This window comes from Mus musculus, chromosome 5 (assembly GCF_000001635.26).
Source record: "Mus musculus strain C57BL/6J chromosome 5, GRCm38.p6 C57BL/6J".
Taxonomy (NCBI): Eukaryota; Metazoa; Chordata; class Mammalia; order Rodentia; family Muridae; genus Mus; species Mus musculus.
In genome coordinates, this window is record NC_000071.6 from 109,281,195 (window position 1) to 109,300,545 (window position 19,351).

General features: G+C 36.3%; 1 protein-coding gene across 4 annotated transcripts; it reads right to left on the reverse strand.

Annotated features, from left to right (window-relative positions):
* Positions 1-5,074: 5,074 nt before the first annotated feature.
* Vmn2r15 (vomeronasal 2, receptor 15) lies at positions 5,075-16,362 on the reverse strand. Of its 4 annotated transcripts, none has more exons than XM_017320781.1 (6): positions 16,163-16,362; positions 12,889-13,171; positions 11,486-12,289; positions 10,423-10,647; positions 7,132-7,255; positions 5,075-5,982 (listed from the first exon to the last, which is right to left on the reverse strand). In XM_017320781.1, the coding sequence occupies exons 1-6, from the start codon at positions 16,360-16,362 to the stop codon at positions 5,075-5,077; spliced, it is 2,544 nt and encodes an 847-aa protein (XP_017176270.1). The 4 variants fall into 4 exon arrangements, with proteins under 4 accessions (XP_017176270.1, NP_001098096.1, XP_017176272.1 ...); NM_001104626.1 differs by having other exon boundaries at positions 12,865-13,171; XM_017320783.1 differs by lacking the exons at positions 7,132-7,255; positions 10,423-10,647 and having other exon boundaries at positions 5,962-5,979.
* Between the last annotated feature and the right edge of the window lie 2,989 nt (positions 16,363-19,351).

The window sequence follows — 19,351 nt, forward strand, 5'->3', positions numbered from 1 at the left end:
GCACAAGAACAGAATGCCAACTCTAACAACAAAAATAAAAGGAAGCAACAATTACTTTTCCTTTATATCTCTTAATATCAATGGACTCAATTCGCCAATAAAAAGACATAGACTAACAGACTGGCTACACAAACAGGACCCAACATTCTGCTGCTTACAGGAAACCCATCTCAGGGAAAAAGACAGACACTACCTCAGAGTAAAAGGCTGGAAAACAATTTTCCAAGCAAATGGTCTGAAGAAACAAGCTGGAGTAGCCATTCTAATATCGGATAAAATCGACTTCCAACCCAAAGTTATCAAAAAAGACAAGGAGGGACACTTCATACTCATCAAAGGTAAAATCCTCCAAGAGGAACTCTCAATTCTGAATATCTATGCTCCAAATGCAAGGGCAGCCACATTCATTAAAGAAACTTTAGTAAAGCTCAAAGCACATATTGCACCTCACACAATAATAGTGGGAGACTTCAACACACCACTTTCATCAATGGACAGATCGTGGAAACAGAAACTAAACAGGGACATAGTGAAACTAACAGAAGTTATGAAACAAATGGACCTGACAGATATCTACAGAACATTTTATCCTAAAACAAAAGGATATACCTTCTTCTCAGCACCTCACGGGACCTTCTCCAAAATTGACCATATAATTGGTCACAAAACAGGCCTCAACAGATACAAAAATATTGAAATTGTCCCATGTATCCTATCAGACCACCATGGCCTAAGACTGATCTTCAATAACAACATAAATAATGGAAAGCCAACATTCACGTGGAAACTGAACAACACTCTTCTCAATGATACCTTGGTCAAGGAAGGAATAAAGAAAGAAATTAAAGACTTTTTAGAGTTTAATGAAAATGAAGCCACAACGTACCCAAACCTATGGGACACAATGAAAGCATTTCTAAGAGGGAAACTCATAGCTCTGAGTGCCTGCAAGAAGAAACGGGAGAGAGCACATCCTAGCAGCTTGACAACACATCTAAAAGCTCTAGAAAAAAAGGAAGCAAATTCACCCAAGAGGAGTAGATGGCAGGAAATAATCAAACTCAGGGGTGAAATCAACCAAGTGGAAACAAGAAGAACTATTCAAAGAATTGACCAAACGAGAAGTTGGTTCTTTGAGAAAATCAACAAGATAGATAAACCCTTAGCTAGACTCACTAAAGGGCACAGGGACAAAATCCTAATTAACAAAATCAGAACTGAAAAGTGAGACATAACAACAGATCCTGAAGAAATCCAAAACACCATCAGATCCTTCTACAAAAGTTTATACTCAACAAAACTGGAAAACCTGGTCTAAATGGACAAATTTCTGGACAGATACCAGGTACCAAAGTTGAATCAGGATCCAGTTGACCATCTAAACAGTCCCATATCACCTAAAGAAATAGAAGCAGTTATTAATAGTCTCCCAGCCAAAAAAAGCCCAGGACCAGACAGGTTTATTGCAGAGTTCTATCAGACCTTCAAAGAAGATCTAATTCCAGTTCTGCAGAAACTATTTCACAAAATAGAAGTAGAAGGTACTCTACCCAACTCATTTGATGAAGCCACTATTATTCTGATACCTAAACCACAGAAAGACCCAACAAAGATAGAGAACTTCAGACCAATTTCTCTTATGAATATCGAAGCAAAAATCCTCAATAAAATTCTTGCTAACAGAATCCAAGAACACATTAAAGCAATCATCCATCCTGACCAAGTAGGTTTTATTGCAGGAATGCAGGGATGGTTTAATATACGAAAATCCATCAATGTAATCCATTATATAAACAAACTCAAAGACAAAAATCACATGATCATCTCGTTAGATGCAGAAAAAGCATTTGACAAGATTCAACACCCATTCATGATAAAAGTTTTGGAAAGATCAGGAATTCAAGGCCCATACCTAAACATGATAAAAGCAATCTACAGCAAACCAGTAGCCAACATCAAAGTAAATGGAGAGAAGCTGGGAGCAATCCCACTAAAATCAGGGACTAGACAAGGCTGCCCACTTTCTCCCTACCTTTTCAACATGGTACTTGAAGTATTAGCCAGAGCAATTCGAGAACAAAAGGAGATCAAGGGGATACAAATTGGAAAAGAGGAAGTCAAAATACCACTTTTTGCAGATGATATGATAGTATATATAAGTGACCCTAAAAATTCTACCAGAGAACTCCTAAACCTAATAAACAGCTTCGGTGAAGTAGCTGGATATAAAATAAACTCAAACAAGTCAATGGCCTTTCTCTACACAAAGAATAAAGAGGCTGAGAAAGAAATTAGGGAAACAACACCCTTCTCAATAGTCACAAATAATATAAAATATCTTGGCGTGACTCTAACTAAGGAGGTGAAAGATCTGTATGATAAAAACTTCAAATCTCTGAAGAAAGAAATTAAAGAAGATCTCAGAAGATAGAAAGATCTCCCATGCTCATGGATTGGCAGGATCAATATTGTAAAAATGGCTATCTTGACAAAAGCAATCTACAGATTCAATGCAATCCCCATCAAAATTCCAACTCTATTCTTCAACGAATTAGAAAGAGCAATTTGCAAATTCATCTGGAATAACAAAAAACCTAGGATAGCAAAAAGTCTTCTCAAGGATAAAAGAACCTCTGGTGGAATCACCATGCCTGACCTAAAGCTTTACTACAGAGCAATTGTGATAAAAACTGCATGGTACTGGTATAGAGACAGACAAGTAGACCAATGGAATAGAATTGAAGACCCAGAAATGAACCCACACACCTATGGCCACTTGATCTTCGACAAGGGAGCTAAAACCATCCAGTGGAAGAAAGACAGCATTTTCAACAATTGGTGCTGGCACAACTGGTTGTTATCGTGTAGAAGAATGCGAATCAATCCATACTTATCTCCTTGTACGAAGGTCAAATCTAAGTGGATCAAGGAACTTCACATAAAACCAGAGACACTGAAACTTATAGAGGAGAAAGTGGGAAAAAGCCTTGAAGATATGGGCACAGGGGAAAAATTCCTGAACAGAACAGCAATGGCTTGTGCTGTAAGATCGAGAATTGACAAATGGGACCTAATGAAACTCCAAAGTTTCTGCAAGGCAAAAGACACCGTCAATAAGACAAAAAGAACACCAACAGATTAGGAAAGGATCTTTACCTATCCTAAATCAGATAGGGGACTAATATCCAACATATATAAAGAACTCAAGAAGGTGGACTTCAGAAAATCGAATAACCCCATTAAAAAATGGGGCTCAGAACTGAACAAAGAATTCTCACCTGAGGAATACCGAATGGCAGAGAAGCACCTGAAAAAATGTTCAACATCCTTAATCATCAGGGAAATGCCAATCAAAACAACCCTGAGATTCCACCTCACACCAGTCAGAATGGCTAAGATCAAAAATTCAGGTGACAGCAGATGCTGGCGTGGATGTGGAGAAAGAGGAACACTCCTCCATTGTTGGTGGGATTGCAGGCTTGTACAACCACTCTGGAAATCAGTCTGGCAGTTCCTCAGAAAATTGAACATAGTACTACTGGAGGATCCAGCAATACCTCTCCTGGGCATATATCCAGAAGATTCCCCAACTGGTAAGAAGGATACATGCTCCACTATGTTCATAGCAGCCTTATTTATAATAGCCAGAAGCTGGAAAGAACCCAGATGCCCGTCAACAGAGGAATTGATACAGAAAATGTGGTACATCTACACAATGGAGTACTACTCAGCTATTTAAAAAAATGAATTTATGAAATTCCTAGCCAAAAGGATGGATCTGGAGGGCATCATCCTGAGTGAGGTAACACATTCACAAAGGAACTCACACAATATGTACTCACTGATAAGTGGATATTAGCCCCAAACCTAGGATTTCCAAGATATAAGATACAATTTGCTAAACACATGAAACTCAAGAAGAATGAAGACTGAAGTGTGGACACTATGCCACTTCTTAGAATTGGGAACAAAACACCCATGAAAGGAGTTACAGAGACAAAGTTTGGAGCTGAGATGAAAGGATGGACCATGTATAGACTGCCATATCCAGGGATCCACCCCATAATCAGCATCCAAACGCTGACACCATTGCATACACTAGCAAGATTTTATCGAAAGGAACCAGACGTAGCTGTCTCTTGTGAGACTATGCCGGGGCCTAGCAAACACAGAAGTGGATGCTCACAGTCAGCTAATGGATGGATCACAGGGCTCCCAATGCAGGAGCTAGAGAAAGAACCCAAGGAGCTAAAGGGATCTGCAACCCTATAGGTGGAACAACATTATGAACTAACCAGTACCCCTGAGCTCTTGACTCTAGCTGCATATGTATAAAAAGATGGCCTAGTCGGCCATCACTGGAAAGATAGGCCCATTGGACACGCAAACTTTATATGCCCCAGTACAGGGGAACGCCAGGGCCAAAAAGGGGGAGTGGGTGGGTAGAGGAGTGGGGGTGGGTAGGTATGGGGGACTTTTGGTATAGTATTGGAAATGTAAATGAGCTAAATACCTAATAAAAAATGGAAAAAAAAAAACAGAAAACACCATGGTCAAAGGAACCATATTAGAAAAGTCTCTTATTTCCCTATGTACCTTGGTAACAGTTAATAACATGAAGTCAAGAGAATAACTTGGATGCAGACACTCAATGAGAGTACGTGTATTAATGCTGATTACTGGCTTCATGTCCGTGTTCTCTATAATCCTCTTTCCTATAAATCCCAGAACAATTTGCCCACAGGAAGCACTGTGACAAGCAGTAGGGTCACCTTATGTTAAACATTAATTACTAACAAGGCTTAGACACATACCTAGAGGTCAAAATAATGGTAGCCATTCACTAAGATTTCCTATTCTCAATATTTAGGATTATGTACACATGACTGAGACCATTTTCCACAAAAACTTAATAATTGGCATTACATAAGGCAGTGCTGTGCTGCCCTACATTGTAAGTACTAACTTTGTATATAAATTAAAATTTTTGTATGATTTAGTGGTGCTTTTGTTATGACAAAGCAAAAAAAAAAGTAGGTTGAGTACCATCTAACATTTAAAAATTACTAAAGAATCAGGAAGGCAATTTATCTTTGTACTTCTGCAGAAAGGTTAAATCTGGTCTGAGTAAAATAACACAACATTTTGGAAGAAAGATGCATCCTAGCAAGCCTGCACTAGAAGCCAAGATGGAGAAAACCTCCACAACCACCATGACCGTTCCCCTGGTGCTGTGGTAGACAGGGAGGAAGGTGATCCAGACACTGCAGAATACCAGCATGCTGAATGTTAGGAATTTGGCTTCATTGAATCTGTCAGGAAGGTTCCTAGCCAAGAAAGCCACAGTAAAGCTCCCCAGAGCCAAGGCACCCAAGTATCCCAGAACAAAGTGGAAGGCAATGACTGAGCCTTTGTTGCAAATAATGATGGTCTTTCCATGTTCAGATTGTATATCTCTGTCAATAAAAGGAGGAGATGTTACCAACCAGATTCCACAGAGTACAAGTTGGATTAGGGTACAAATTGGAATGACCAAGTTAGGTGCCCCTGATGCCAGCATCCCTCTCATCCTTCCCCCTGGAGTAGTGAGCTTGAAAGCCATGAGCACAGTTATTGTTTTAGCCAACACTGTAGAAATAGCCACTGTGAAAAATACTCCAAATGTGGTCTGCTGCAGGATGCAGGTGGCCTGGGTAGGATGTCCAATGAAGAGCAATGAGCAGAGAAAACAGAAGACTAGAGAGATGAGCAGGATGTAGCTGACAATGCGGTTATTGGCCTTCACAATAGGTGTATCCTTGTACTTCACAAAAATGACTAGTACTAGAACTGTGAGGGCAGAGAAGGTCAGGGCCATGCATCCTAGAGTCATCCCCAGTGGATCTTCATAAGCCAGGAATGACACAACTCTTTGGAGGCATTGGGTTTTCTCTAAGTTAGCATACTTATCATCTGGACACCTCACACACTGTTCCATATCTGCTGGCAAAGAACAATAGACCTTTATAAGATATAGTAATTTTGTAGTTAATAATTATGTATTTGTATTATTCTGAGAATATATCAATATTAATTTGGTGTTGAGAATCTAGTCCATTCCTTATATTTGTAGAAACCACTGACTCAAGATTTCTCTCTATTAACCTATGCTTTGTGATAACACTATCATAGGGAATTGAACAGCAAAAATTATTTATTAAATAAAAATAATGAAAATATAATGAATATTAATATGTATAATCTCAGATTATTTAATTCCTCAAACCATAAATTCACTACTCATAGATATGTGTAGTGTGCAGAGATAGTTACTGATGCCAGTTGATGAAATACATTATGTACTTTGTTTTCTTTGAGAGTAGTGCCCTTTGTCTGTATCTACACATGGGCACCAGAACATACAATTCTTCATACAAATATTTACATATAGGAATATTTTCATTCTTGAAGCTGTATGCCTCATAGATATATGCATGTCCCTCTCACTGTGTTAAGATCTCTTTCTTTCCAACCACACATTCCAAACTCTATGGCATGAAGGGCATGGATATTCACATTCATCCCTCTTTCTTTAGGTAGGGTGTGATTGATGATAAGCAATCTTCCATCTCTTGTTGTATTCTTGAAATCTTCACTCTTGTACTAATTCTTTGAAACAAAATGCTTTATCCTTTAAGCCATCTAAGCTTTTTAAATATATTTCATTAAACAACAACTGTGACACTGAGCATCTGGTCTTTGTCAAGGACAAAGTTGGGTGATGGAGGGAAAGATTGTGGACTGATCATGTAGTTAAATTTTTTTTGTGCAAAGAATAAAAGAAAAAGAAACATATGTATAGATTATGCCTAAAATTTCTGTTTTTAAAGTAGTTATACAGGTATGTCTTCCTAAATATTTTCTATATAATATAAAATTAGTACCCATATATTATGAAAGAAATGCATAGACTGTAGAAAATTTTGCAAGTTATTTGCTGAGTTTAAAAGAAGTAGACATTACTTAACTGATCAAATTCTAAATCCTGGATATTTTAGGACTTCAGTTTCCATCTAGGCCATATCATATTTCTAGTTTGGAAAAAGAAGGCTTCTGAATTCATCATTTTTTCTTCTGCATGCAAGCATGTACCTGTTTCATTGGAAACCTCATTTTCTGGGCACTGATCACAATCAAAGCAGCAGTCTGCTGTTTGTTTCTGATGAATTTTTCTGAATCCAGCAGTACATGTCACACTACACATGGAGGAGGGAACCTGAGGTAATACATAAATATTATATAATATGTGTTTATGTATAGTTTATGTATACATCATATGTATAATGACTCCTAGATTGATATATTGGACATCAATATATCTGGCTATAAATATTCCTCTGATAACTAGCATTACTTAACAGTTTCAGGAACATTATTAGTTTGTATTATCATGCAATGCACTGAATGTCATACAATATTTACTATATCATATAATATTTTATATGTAACATTCAAGTTGTAGCAATTTAAAGTTTTTCCATCCTAAACTAATTAATCCAAAAGTAATGTTTATGTGGCATCTGCTTCTCTCTCATGGTTTACATATATAAAAAATAAGAAACTGAGTTGTATGGAGATTAAAGTTAGGATAAATCAAAATATTGTTTAATGATATGAACAAAATCTGTTATATAAGACTGTCATGAAATTAATAATGTTTTTCTCAGTTTAAAAGAAAACCTGGAACCCTCTATCACATCCCCATATCCCCCTGCTTCTATAAGGGAGGTACCAGAACCAACTGCCCACTTCTACTTCATCACTCTAGTATTCCTATATTGTGAGGCATCAAGTCTCCAAAGGACCAAGGGCCTTCTCTACCACTGATGCCAGATAAGGCAGTCCTCCTCAGAGAAAGGGAAACTGGGAAGGGGAATAACATTTTAAATGGAAATTAATAAAATACCAATAAAATATATTTTAAAAACATGGACACAACAATCAAAGAAAATGCAAAATGTTTCTAACTCAAAACATCCAGGAAATCCAGGACATAATGAGAAGACCAAACCTACGGATAATAGGTAATGAATATTTTCAACTTAAAGGGCCAGCAAATATCTTCAACAAAATTATAGAAGAAAACTTCCAAAACCTAAGGAAAGAGATGCCCATGAACATACAAGAAGCCTACAGAACTCCAAATAGACTGGACCAGAAAAGAAATTCCTCCTGACACATAATAATCAGAACAACAAATGCACTAAACAAAGATAGAATATTAAAAGTAATAAGGGAAGAAGGTCAAGTGACATATAAATGCAGACCTATTAGAATTACACCAGACTTCTCACCAGAGACTATGAAAGCCAGAAGATCCTGGACAGATGTTATACAAACCCTAAGAGAACACAAATGCCAGCCCAGGCTACTATTCCCAGCCAAACTTTCAATTACCATAGATGGAGAGACCCAAGTATTCCATGACAAAACCAAATTCACACAGTATCTTTCCATGAATCCAGCCCTTCAAAGGATAATAAAGGGAAACTCCAACAGAAGGAGGGAAATTATGCGCTAGAAAAAGCAAGAAAGTAACCCTTCAACAAACATAAAAGAAGATAGCTGCAAGTACAGAATCCCAACTCTGACAACAAAAATAAAGGAAGCAACAATTACTTTTTCTTAATACAAAGAATTCAAGAGGCTGGACTTCAGAAAATCAAATAAACCTATTAAAAATAGGGTACAGAGCAAAACAAGGAATTCCAAACTGAGGAATTGCGAATGGCTGAGAAGCACCTGAAAAAAATGTTCAACATTCTTAATTATCAGGGAAATGCAAATCAAAACAACACTGAGATTCCACCTCACACCAGTCAGAATGGCTAAGATCAAAAATTCAGGTGACAGAAGATGCTGACGAGGATGTGGAAAAAGAGGAGTACTCCTCCATTGCTGATTGCAAGCTGGTACAACCACTCTGGAAATCAGTATGGTGGCTCCTCAGAAAATTGGACATAGTATACCGGAAGATCCAGCAATTCCTCTCCTAGGCATATACCCAGAAGATCTTTCAACTGGTAATAAGGACACATGCTCCATTATGTTCATAGCAGCCTTATTTATAATAGCCAGAAGCTGGATAGAACTCAGATGTCCCTCATCAGAGAAATGGATACAGAAAATGCGGTACATTTACACAATGGAGTACTACTCAGCTATTAAAAACAATGAATTTATGAAAATTTTAGGTAAATGGATGTATTTGGAGGATATTATCTTGAGTGAAGTAACCCAATCACAAAAGAGGTCACTTAATATGCACTAACTGATAAGTGGATATTAGCCCAGAAACTTAGAATACCCAAGATACAATTTGCAAAACACAAGGAAATCAAGAAGAAAGAAGACCAAAATGTGGATACTTTGTTCCTCCTTAGAATAGGGAATGAAATACCCATGGAAGGAGTTACAGAGACAAAGTTTGGGGCTGAGACAGAAGAAGGACCACCCAGAGACTGACCCACCCTTGGATCCATCCCATACACAACCACAAAACCTACACAATATTGCATATGCCAGCAAGATTTTGCTGACAGGGCCCTCATATAGCTATCACTTGTGAGGCTATTCCAGTGCCTGGCAAATACAGAAATGGATGCTCACAGTCATTATTGGATGGACCACATAGCCTCTAAAAAAAGGAGCTAGAGAAAGTACCCAAGAATCTAAAAGGGTCTGCAACCCTATAGGAGGAACAACAATATGAACTAACCAGTACCCCCCCTCCCCCAGAGCTTGTGTCTCTAATTGTATATGTAGCAGAGGATGGCCTACTCGGCCCTCAATGGGATGAGAGGCCCTTGGTCTTGAGAAGATTATATGTCCCAGTACAGGGGAATGCCAGGGCTAGGGAACAGTAGCGGGTGGGTTGGGGAACAGGGCAGGGGGAGGCTATAGGGGACTTTCAGAGAGGAAATTAGAAAGGAGATATCATTTGAAATGTTAAATGTTAAAGAAGAAAATACCTAATAAACAATTTTATTTATAAAATATATAAAAAATCTTGATTCCAGAGAAATATTTCCATTAATGAATACATGGCATACTTAATTAGGCTGTAAATATTTTCGCACAGAATCAAAGTATTCCATGGTTTATATACAGTTACAAATTTATATATTACAATAAATTTAATAACCATATTAGTGTACTGTGGGTGAGTAGGCATGTGGACGCTATTGAACTTGGAATCCAGAGGTCTTTGATCCCCATAACCAGATTTACATGAATTTGAGAGTTATCAAATTTTAGTGCTTGTAACTGAGGATGGACTTTTGGAAGAGTTGCAATTGGTCTAAACCACAGAACTATTACTTCAGTGCCTCATGTTTTAAAATTTTGACGTCTGAAAAAAAGTTAAAATTGTGGTATACCCACTGACGATCCTCCTGTGGCCCACTCCAAATTTTCAGATATATGAAGTTGTTGGCTCCATGGGTAACAAGGCAAATAGTTTCCTATTTTTACTTTTAATCCAAGGCCTTGTGGAAAATTCCAAATGATGAAAATGTCATAATCTGCACACTGATTTTCCCTATGCTTCATGTTCACCAGTTCTCCAACAGGGTTAGTAAATATCCTGGATTTCAGCATGGAAGACACCTAATTGAGATGCATGATTAGATGTTTACACATACACATCAATAAAGGGAATGGGAAATTGAGAATTTATCATAATTAATTTATGAATTTCGGAAAAGACAGCTGCATTAAAGTAATTCCTTGTAGTAAAATACAATATGCTTCATGGATGATTAAAAATTAATATACTTCATATTAATGTCCCATGTTAAAATGTACTAGAAGAAATGATTACCAGATAACAAGTAACATTGTGTGTGTGTGTGTGTGTGTGTGTGTATGAGCGTGTTCCTCAGAAATGGTTTTAAAAAAGGAAGCCATGTATGTGCAAATGCAGGGGATTTCTGAATGTCTGTAAGTTGTGGAAAGAATGGTTGTGGGTCTTTCATGTACATACAATATACATATATGAGATAAACCTAAACTTAATAAAGTGTGAGGCCGTAGTCATCTATGGTTTCATAAATAATTGTTCATTTAAATAAATAACTATTAATCATAGCTCATGTACCAATTCTTGAGGAATTATTCGTTAGAAAAAATATTCTAGGCTTGTCATTACTTAAGGGTTTTATGATAAAACTCTTGGCTCCTATTTTAAAATTTGAACTTATTTGGTGAAATGTTGAGACATTTTTTCACAAAACTCACTGATATTATATAAAAATGTATTGTCTCCTATCAAATGTGATCCTTGTGCATGATATTTATCCATGTAAAAGAATCATCACGGAGATTTACAGTGTAGAAATCTTTCCACTGAGAGAACAATGTCTAACAAATGTACAGTTGTTTCTCTGGGTCCATTTAAAAGATCCCATTGATATAACTAAGCATAATGATATATAAGAAACTTTACCTGCTGACAGTCAGTGAATATTCCTTTGGGTACTGCCGTTTGCTGAGATTCTACTTGTTGAAGAATGAGTTCATGGTAGGTGTGGGCCACAGCATATACAGCATTATACAAATTGTAGCCTTCCTCACTCAGGACTATGTCAAAATTGTGCAGTGCTGTCCATTCCAATGTGTTGTTGAATGTAAAATGATCCTTTTTATTGCCTTTCTTAGAGACAGAACAATTAAAATAATTCCACCCCAGTATAGACTTAGAAATGTTTACTGGGTATTTGTCACTGTTCATTGTTTGCAAGAAATTCCTAAATTTAGCAATTTTACCTACATGGTGTGCAAAAGTGACAGTTCCGTGAAAGAAATCAAGGCTAAAATCATTTTTATTTGTGATAACATCCCATTGTGAGGTTGTGATCCAGATTCTCCTTACACCTAAATCTTCCCACCTTCTAAAGCTGACTTGTAGGGTAGAGTTCATTTCACCATAAATGATAACAACCTTTGCTGTTGATGTCATAATTTCTTCATCATATATCTTAGCCCTTGTCATATATAACTGCATGTCTTCTGGGATCATATTAACAAAAGCTAAACAGATTCCATGTCTTTGCATTTCTTCTCTCAAGTCTGATAGAAACTGAATACTCTGGTCATCATCTGAGATAACCAGGCCTATCCATGTCCATCTAAAATGAAGCATCAAGGAGGCCATGCCATGGGACAAATGTGTGTCCTTGATGGCTACCTGATGGACATAGGGAAACTGGTCATGGTCACTCAGGTTAGGATTAAATGGTCCAAAGAATACCTAAATGATGAGGAAGAGAGGATAAAATATTCACATGAGGAATAAGATTGTTAGTATGTTTGGACTTATACACATGTAACATTATTCACCTTTCAGAACTCATATTAAAGATATTAAGATTATGCTATAAATATCATGTGTTATTCCTACTAGCTTCTAGACTATTCCTGACAAATTTGAATGTCCTAGAAAACAGTTTTGCCTGTTTTCCCTGTACATCTATGATCCTATTATGTAACTCTCTAGTGTGTGTGTGTGTGTGTGTGTGTGTGTGTGTGTGTGTGTGTGTGTGTGTGTGTAAAACAGTGCACTCATAAATGCATACTCTCCAAGTTTTCATGTAGGCACATGTAAATGGAATTTAAAAGTTGTTAACTTGGGCTACAGAGATGGCTAATTGGTTAAGAGCACTGCCTGCTCTTGCAGAGGTCCTGAGTTCAATTCTCAGTAACCATGTGGTGGATCACAACCATCTGTAATGGGATCTGATGCCCTCTTCTGGTCTGTCCAGAGGCAGTGACAATGTACTCTCATACATTAAATAAATGGATCTTTAAACATAAAAAGTTTTTAACTAATCTAGTTTCACACATTCTTACCCTTGGTGTCCTAGAATGAATTGACAGTTTTACAGATGTTTTCCATGATGGTCCTATAAGACCTATGTAACAGGTTCCATAAAATACACAGATATAATCTGTAAATTCCACACTATTGTTTTTTTCTAAATATATTTCATCGAGAAGTCCCAATGTTTCTTCACATTGACCATGATCAACGGGGGATATCAAAGACATGTTGGGTAAAAGGTAAGGATTTTTGTTGATTTCATCAGTAGCAAAAAACATTACTAGAAAAAACTCATATCTTCTTGCCGGTATTCTAAAACAAAGCATAATGATGATTAAGGGAGATGTTTGAAACATAAAATTTCAATTGCTGTAAAGTTTGTAATATGAGACATTCTAAATTTCTGTCTAAATGTCTCGAAATAAGCCTCATAAATTAGAGATCTTTAAAGTTAAATACAATTTAAGAATTAATAGACATAGGGCACTATGATATGATAAGTTTGGTGTTTGTGAAAATAAAGATTGTTTTATCTCTGAATGCCAACCTTGAACTAGATTACAGTCCAATTGAAGGAGACTAGTATAAAATAATCTTGGAGTTTTAATTCCACAGATAACATAAAAAGCATGATTTAAACCACAAGTGAAGTACTAACACATTCTCATTAAAATTCTTTATTATTTAAATGAATCTTATACCGTAGAGAGTCAGTGTGCTGCCATGAGAACAGTGTGAGCAGTCAGTGTAGCCAAGGCCATGAGACATCAGAGCAGGAGAGCAGTCTGTGTAGCCAAGGCCATGAGAGCAGTCAGTGTAGCCAAGGTCAGAGAGTAGATTGTGCAGCCAAGAGGAACTCTTATCTATGTTTAGTCTGTAGAGGAACTTTCTCACAAAGAGTTATGTGCGCTGGAGCACTAATAAGCTGGAGCTGCAGAAATAAACTTTGAGCCTTGATCAGAATACCGTCTTAGCTCTATGTTTCTCTTGTTCCCCTTTTCATTTCCAGCCCTCTTTCCAGCTGAGCCCAGCTCGATCTTAACCCACTGGACGGCTACATTATATATCAAACATTATAATAATATTGAGTATTTTGAGAATAAATAATACATAAAAATTTTAGTTCAACTTTTATGTTCATATTCTTTCATACCCTAAATATACTATTAATGCATAAATATTTTGGGAGAATTAAGCATAGTTAAAGAGCATAAAATATTAAAAGATTAACACTAAAATATATTTTAAAACCCTTATATGATACCACCTGACATAGTGTGAGAGTACTCAAAAGCAACATGACCTCAGACAATGCAGGGAGGAAGGTATAGGGGACTTTCAGGATAGTATTTGAAATGTAAATGAAGACAATATCTAATAAAAAATTGTTAAAATAAAAAAAAGAAAAAAAGATTATCACTGTTTCTAGGAGAAAAATTATTTTATCTGTAAGTATTTTATAAATTTCAAAATAGGAAAAACTCTTTAAACATTAAGAAAATGCTAATTACAAGCACAGTTAGAAAAATTATCAATAATATTTCCATGATGTTCCTAGCATGTTTTTAATATTTTCAACTATTACTATTCAATAAACAGATTATTTTGAAATACATTTCATTCAATTTTATTTGTCCATTTCAAAATATACATGATGATAGATCATATAAGCAGAATATTATCATTTAAACTCTTTTATACATCAATTTAATGTCACCTTTTAGTGCGTTGCTACTATATCAATTTTATAAAAAAGGTATCAGATTTTTCTTAACATCTCAGTCTTCCTAATTCTTTGAGATACTTTAAGTGATGTCTGAGTACAGAGATCTTCTCTCCATTTGAAATGTGTTCATCTGCCCCAGCACCGTTGGCAGTTTATCTGTGTCAATTAGCACTTACCTCTCATTAGGAGTAAAAACACCAAACACGGTCATTTGCATTTTTCAATTGAAAGTTTGGAGCTAAATTTTTCTCTGTAAACTTGAAATGTGTATTGACATAGTTCATATATTTGTAACTTTAAACCTTACTATGGCTTATAAAAGGGTCACCAATGAGAATTTTCACTATTTTTCTGATGAGGTATGGGATGATACAGGATACATTAGAAATGAAATTCCTACTGATCTAACACAAAAGTATAATAATGTGAAGCCACCATCACTATCAAGTGTACACAGTTTACTGTGCCTATCAATTGGAAAATGTATTCTTTAAATCTCAAATACAAGAAAATTGAATAAGAGATGGGATGAGAGCCAGAGACAGAAAAACACAGGAAACCTCGGTACATGAAAAAGGAAGTCCAAGGCCCATTGATAAACTGAAAGGTGAGTGATTTCAACACTCATTCCTTCATGATCTTCAGCCACCAATGATAATGTCTCACATTTCGGATCTCAGAACTAAGAAGCCACTTTGAGAACAGCTTCTCATTCACAAGAAGTCCATTTGTTCTCCTAGATTTTCTCTCATGTTATTTTAATATTTATTTAATAGTTAATAGAAATATTGGCCATTAATCTGACACTGATAATAAGCCTAACATGTGACTGGACATTTGCATAACTGGATGAAAAGATTATTCTGATAACAGAATATGAAGCCTGAAAGTATTTTTATACATTCAATGCCAACTTCAGAATGGCAGGAGGGGCTCATTCAAAGACTATTTTAAAAAGCAAAGTATATATATATATATATATATATATATATATATATATATATATATGTATACATATACATATATGTATACACACACATATACATATATATACATACACATTTATATATATATTCACAAGTATATAAAATGTTATACATGTAATCAGATATAGTAGATCCACACATACACAAATATTTCAATATATGAATTTATGCCCAACTTGCTTGCAGACCAAAACTAGATAAACTTTGTATGAAGGCATTTAGATGCGTGCTTATATAGTAATCATTAGTAGACAATAGAATACAGGCAGTGATGCAGTCTCTGTATATATAGCTCTTGCTAAAGGGTGTGAATTGTGAATTTAAAGCAGATGATGAGATATCTTTCAAAAACTCAACAGATAGACTCCAGTCTCTTATTGTCCAGCATTGTGAACTGGAGTCCTATGTAGTAAAGCTGAACTGAACTATGACACATTTGAAAGTATTAAATTAGTGATTGACATTATAATTAATTTTCAGTGGTTCTTAAAGTTACAGGGGGAAGAACAGGACAAAACCCCACAGTTTGTGTACACAGTCAAATATGTCTAATATATAACATTTGAGCAAGAATTAAAGTTAATGACTTACCTAAAATCAGAAATATTATATATTTGGTCAATAGGTCCCTCAACTGCTGCAAGGAAAACACCACAGTCACTTCTCAAATCTCCATCATTATCTTCATTATTCTTTAGCCTCCAAAAGCAAATGGGTTCAGTCAAATGGCACGAGATGAGAAAACACTTCAGGAGCAAAAGGGAAAAAGTAAAAACACGTAGCTTCTTCATATTTGCTAGGATCTAAGATGGAGTAATTGTGAAATCCGTTTCTTATGCAGAAAAATATCTCACATGCATATATACACCTGTGTGTCTGTTTTATGGCTACTGCTCTCTGAAGATCCACCTAATTATATTCAAAAGTTCCTTTCCATTCATTCTATGTCATGCTCCCTGGATACATCAGGAAATTCTGGCCTCAGGCTCTACATCTGAGATCTGAAAACTTTTGATCAAAACTATTCTGAAAACATGTTGTGAAGATCATGTTTTCCGTCCTCAGGTGCCATGATTTCATTCATATCCATGACATAATTCTTCCCAGGGATAATCTTCTGGAAAGCTGGGAACAGACCATGTGTCAACAGCCATATGTATAAACACGATGGATTTTATCAGAACTTCCATAGTAAGACAAGAGTTGAGAAGGTCATAAATGATCCATATCATTCAGACTTTGAGTTGAATCATGGGACATAAGATCTTCCACTGTCCAGTGTAGGGAAGGGCAGTCTGACATGCAGGATTGACTCAGGAGTTGAGCATTCTTTCTGTTGTGCATATACTATTGTATGCTAGTCATGTTTACAATATCTCTTTAACCTTCCTGTGATTCTTGTCATCTGGAGAACATGTCATTAATCTCAATCAAAAATTGCCTGGAATTATAGAGATTCAACACCCATCCTGTCTAATATCAGTACTTGTTCAGACATTCACTCAGTTACTATGCTGATCTCTTACCTGGTAATCAGTTCCTGGCAGTCAGTGCCATTTGATGAAACATTTCTTTAGTTGATGTTTGTTCACACTTTACTAATATGATTGAGAACACTTTTATGCATTTTCTCAAAGGAATAAAGAATTTAGGTGTCATTTAGGAGAGAGAATTTTATTGCTAATGTTAGTATATACCTTATATTTTTCATTCATGTCTAGTTGGTATTTGTTTTGAAACAGTTCTCTCTTGGATTACATTGAAACCACACAGATGTATGCCTACTATGTTAATTTATATAGGTTGGTTAGATTACAATGAATGACACAGTTGGAGCGTGGAATTTGATTCATATTTTTTGAACTACCTCAAATTTTGCCCATGATATCCTCACTGAATTAAGTGGCATTTTTAACTCCATTTTTGGAATGGTTGGTTTGTCACTGGCTTATAATAAAATTTTGTTATGGACTTTATTTTACTATCTTAGTTACTATGAATAAGAATTTGCTTCATACTTTGGATGAATTATGAGTTTGTCAGTTTAAATATTTTTTAGTACTTTTGTAGACCTATGGATTGGGTAAATTAAGTGTCTTGTGATATTCTATACTTTTTGCATACTTGGTGGTGATATAAACATCTATTCGATTTAAGGCTCCTGAAACATACAGAACTGGAGGTCTGGAAACAGACATCCTAGGATACCCATCAGATGACTGCCACACCAGGATCAACAAGGTACACCCCCCCCCCATACTCATTACAATTAGAACATTCATGGACAAAACCTTCAATATGGGTAAAGATCCTCAAAAGAACAAAATCAACACAAGGCAAGGATAGATGACACCTCGAAAGAAGACCTACACCAATACAACAAGTTTTGCATATCGTGAAATATAGGAAAATCTTTATCAAATCTTGTAAAGGTAATATAGGTCTTTAAATAGGAAATTAATAAATCTCTTAATGAAATACAGGAAAATACAACCAAACAGATAGAGGTCTTTAAAGAGGAGACAAACAATCCCTTAAAGGCCTACAGAAAAAAAATACATTTAAACAAATGAAGGAAGTGAATAAATCTCTTGAAGATTTGAATGTTGAAACCCTGGGGATTGAAAACCTAAGTAATAGTACAGGAAACACATAAGCATCCATTAGCAACAGAATACATTAGATGGAAGAAAGAGTCTTAGGCATATAAGATACAATAGAAGAAATTGACACTTTCTGTTTTCTCTCTTGGCTTGGTACTGATCCTGTGCCACAACACTCCTTACCCAAATACCACTAGGCGGCAGCATGTTTTCTAGGAGTGATGACAAACTGTGAACACGGGTAAGACCACTACTTCTGCTCAGAGGGACCTGCCTGGGGCCCTTAGGTCACAAGAACCAAGTAGCAACTTAGGACAGGATCCTTCAGGTTTCCATCTGTATCCTGTTAACTGATCCTGTGCCACAGTTAACTATACACAAATAATGTAGGGAGGGAGCTGGTCTCTCAGGAGTGCTGACTCACCTGTGATCACAGGTAAGACAACTACTTCTGCTCAAATTCCTGACCTAATAGGGACCCACCTACAGCCATCAGGACACAGGAACCAAGGAACAGCGAAGGACAGGATCTTTCTGCAACAGAGCTGACACTCTGCCACAGCAACCTATAGCCAAAATCCTCTTAGAGAATTGTTCCCCCAAGAGTTGTGACACACAGACTTACAGGAGGGACAAGCAACACTGAAAGTCAGCAAGACAGCTAACACCAGAGATAATCAGATGGCAAGAGGCAAGGGCAAGAATATAAGCAACAGAAACCAAGGCTACTTGGCTTTATCAGACCCCAGTTCTCCCACCACAGTTAGTCCTGGATACCCAAACACACCAGAAAAGCAACACTCTGATTTAAAATCACATCTCATGTTGATGATAGTAGACTTTAAGAAGGACATAATAATTCCCTTAGAGAAATACAGGAGAACAAAAGTATTGAAGTTGTTAAAGAGGAAACACAAAAATCCGTTAAAGAACTGCAGGAAAATACAATCAAGCAAGTAAAGGAAATGAACAAACCCATCCAGGATATAAAATTGGAAATATAAACAGTAAAGATTTTACAAAGGGGACACACGGAAAACCTAGGAAAGAGATCAGGAGTCATAGATACAAACAAGTCAACAGAATAGAAGATAGAAGAGAGTCTCCGGTGCATAAGATTCCATAGAAAACATTGACACAACAGTCAAAGAAAATGCAAAATGCACAAAGCTCCTAA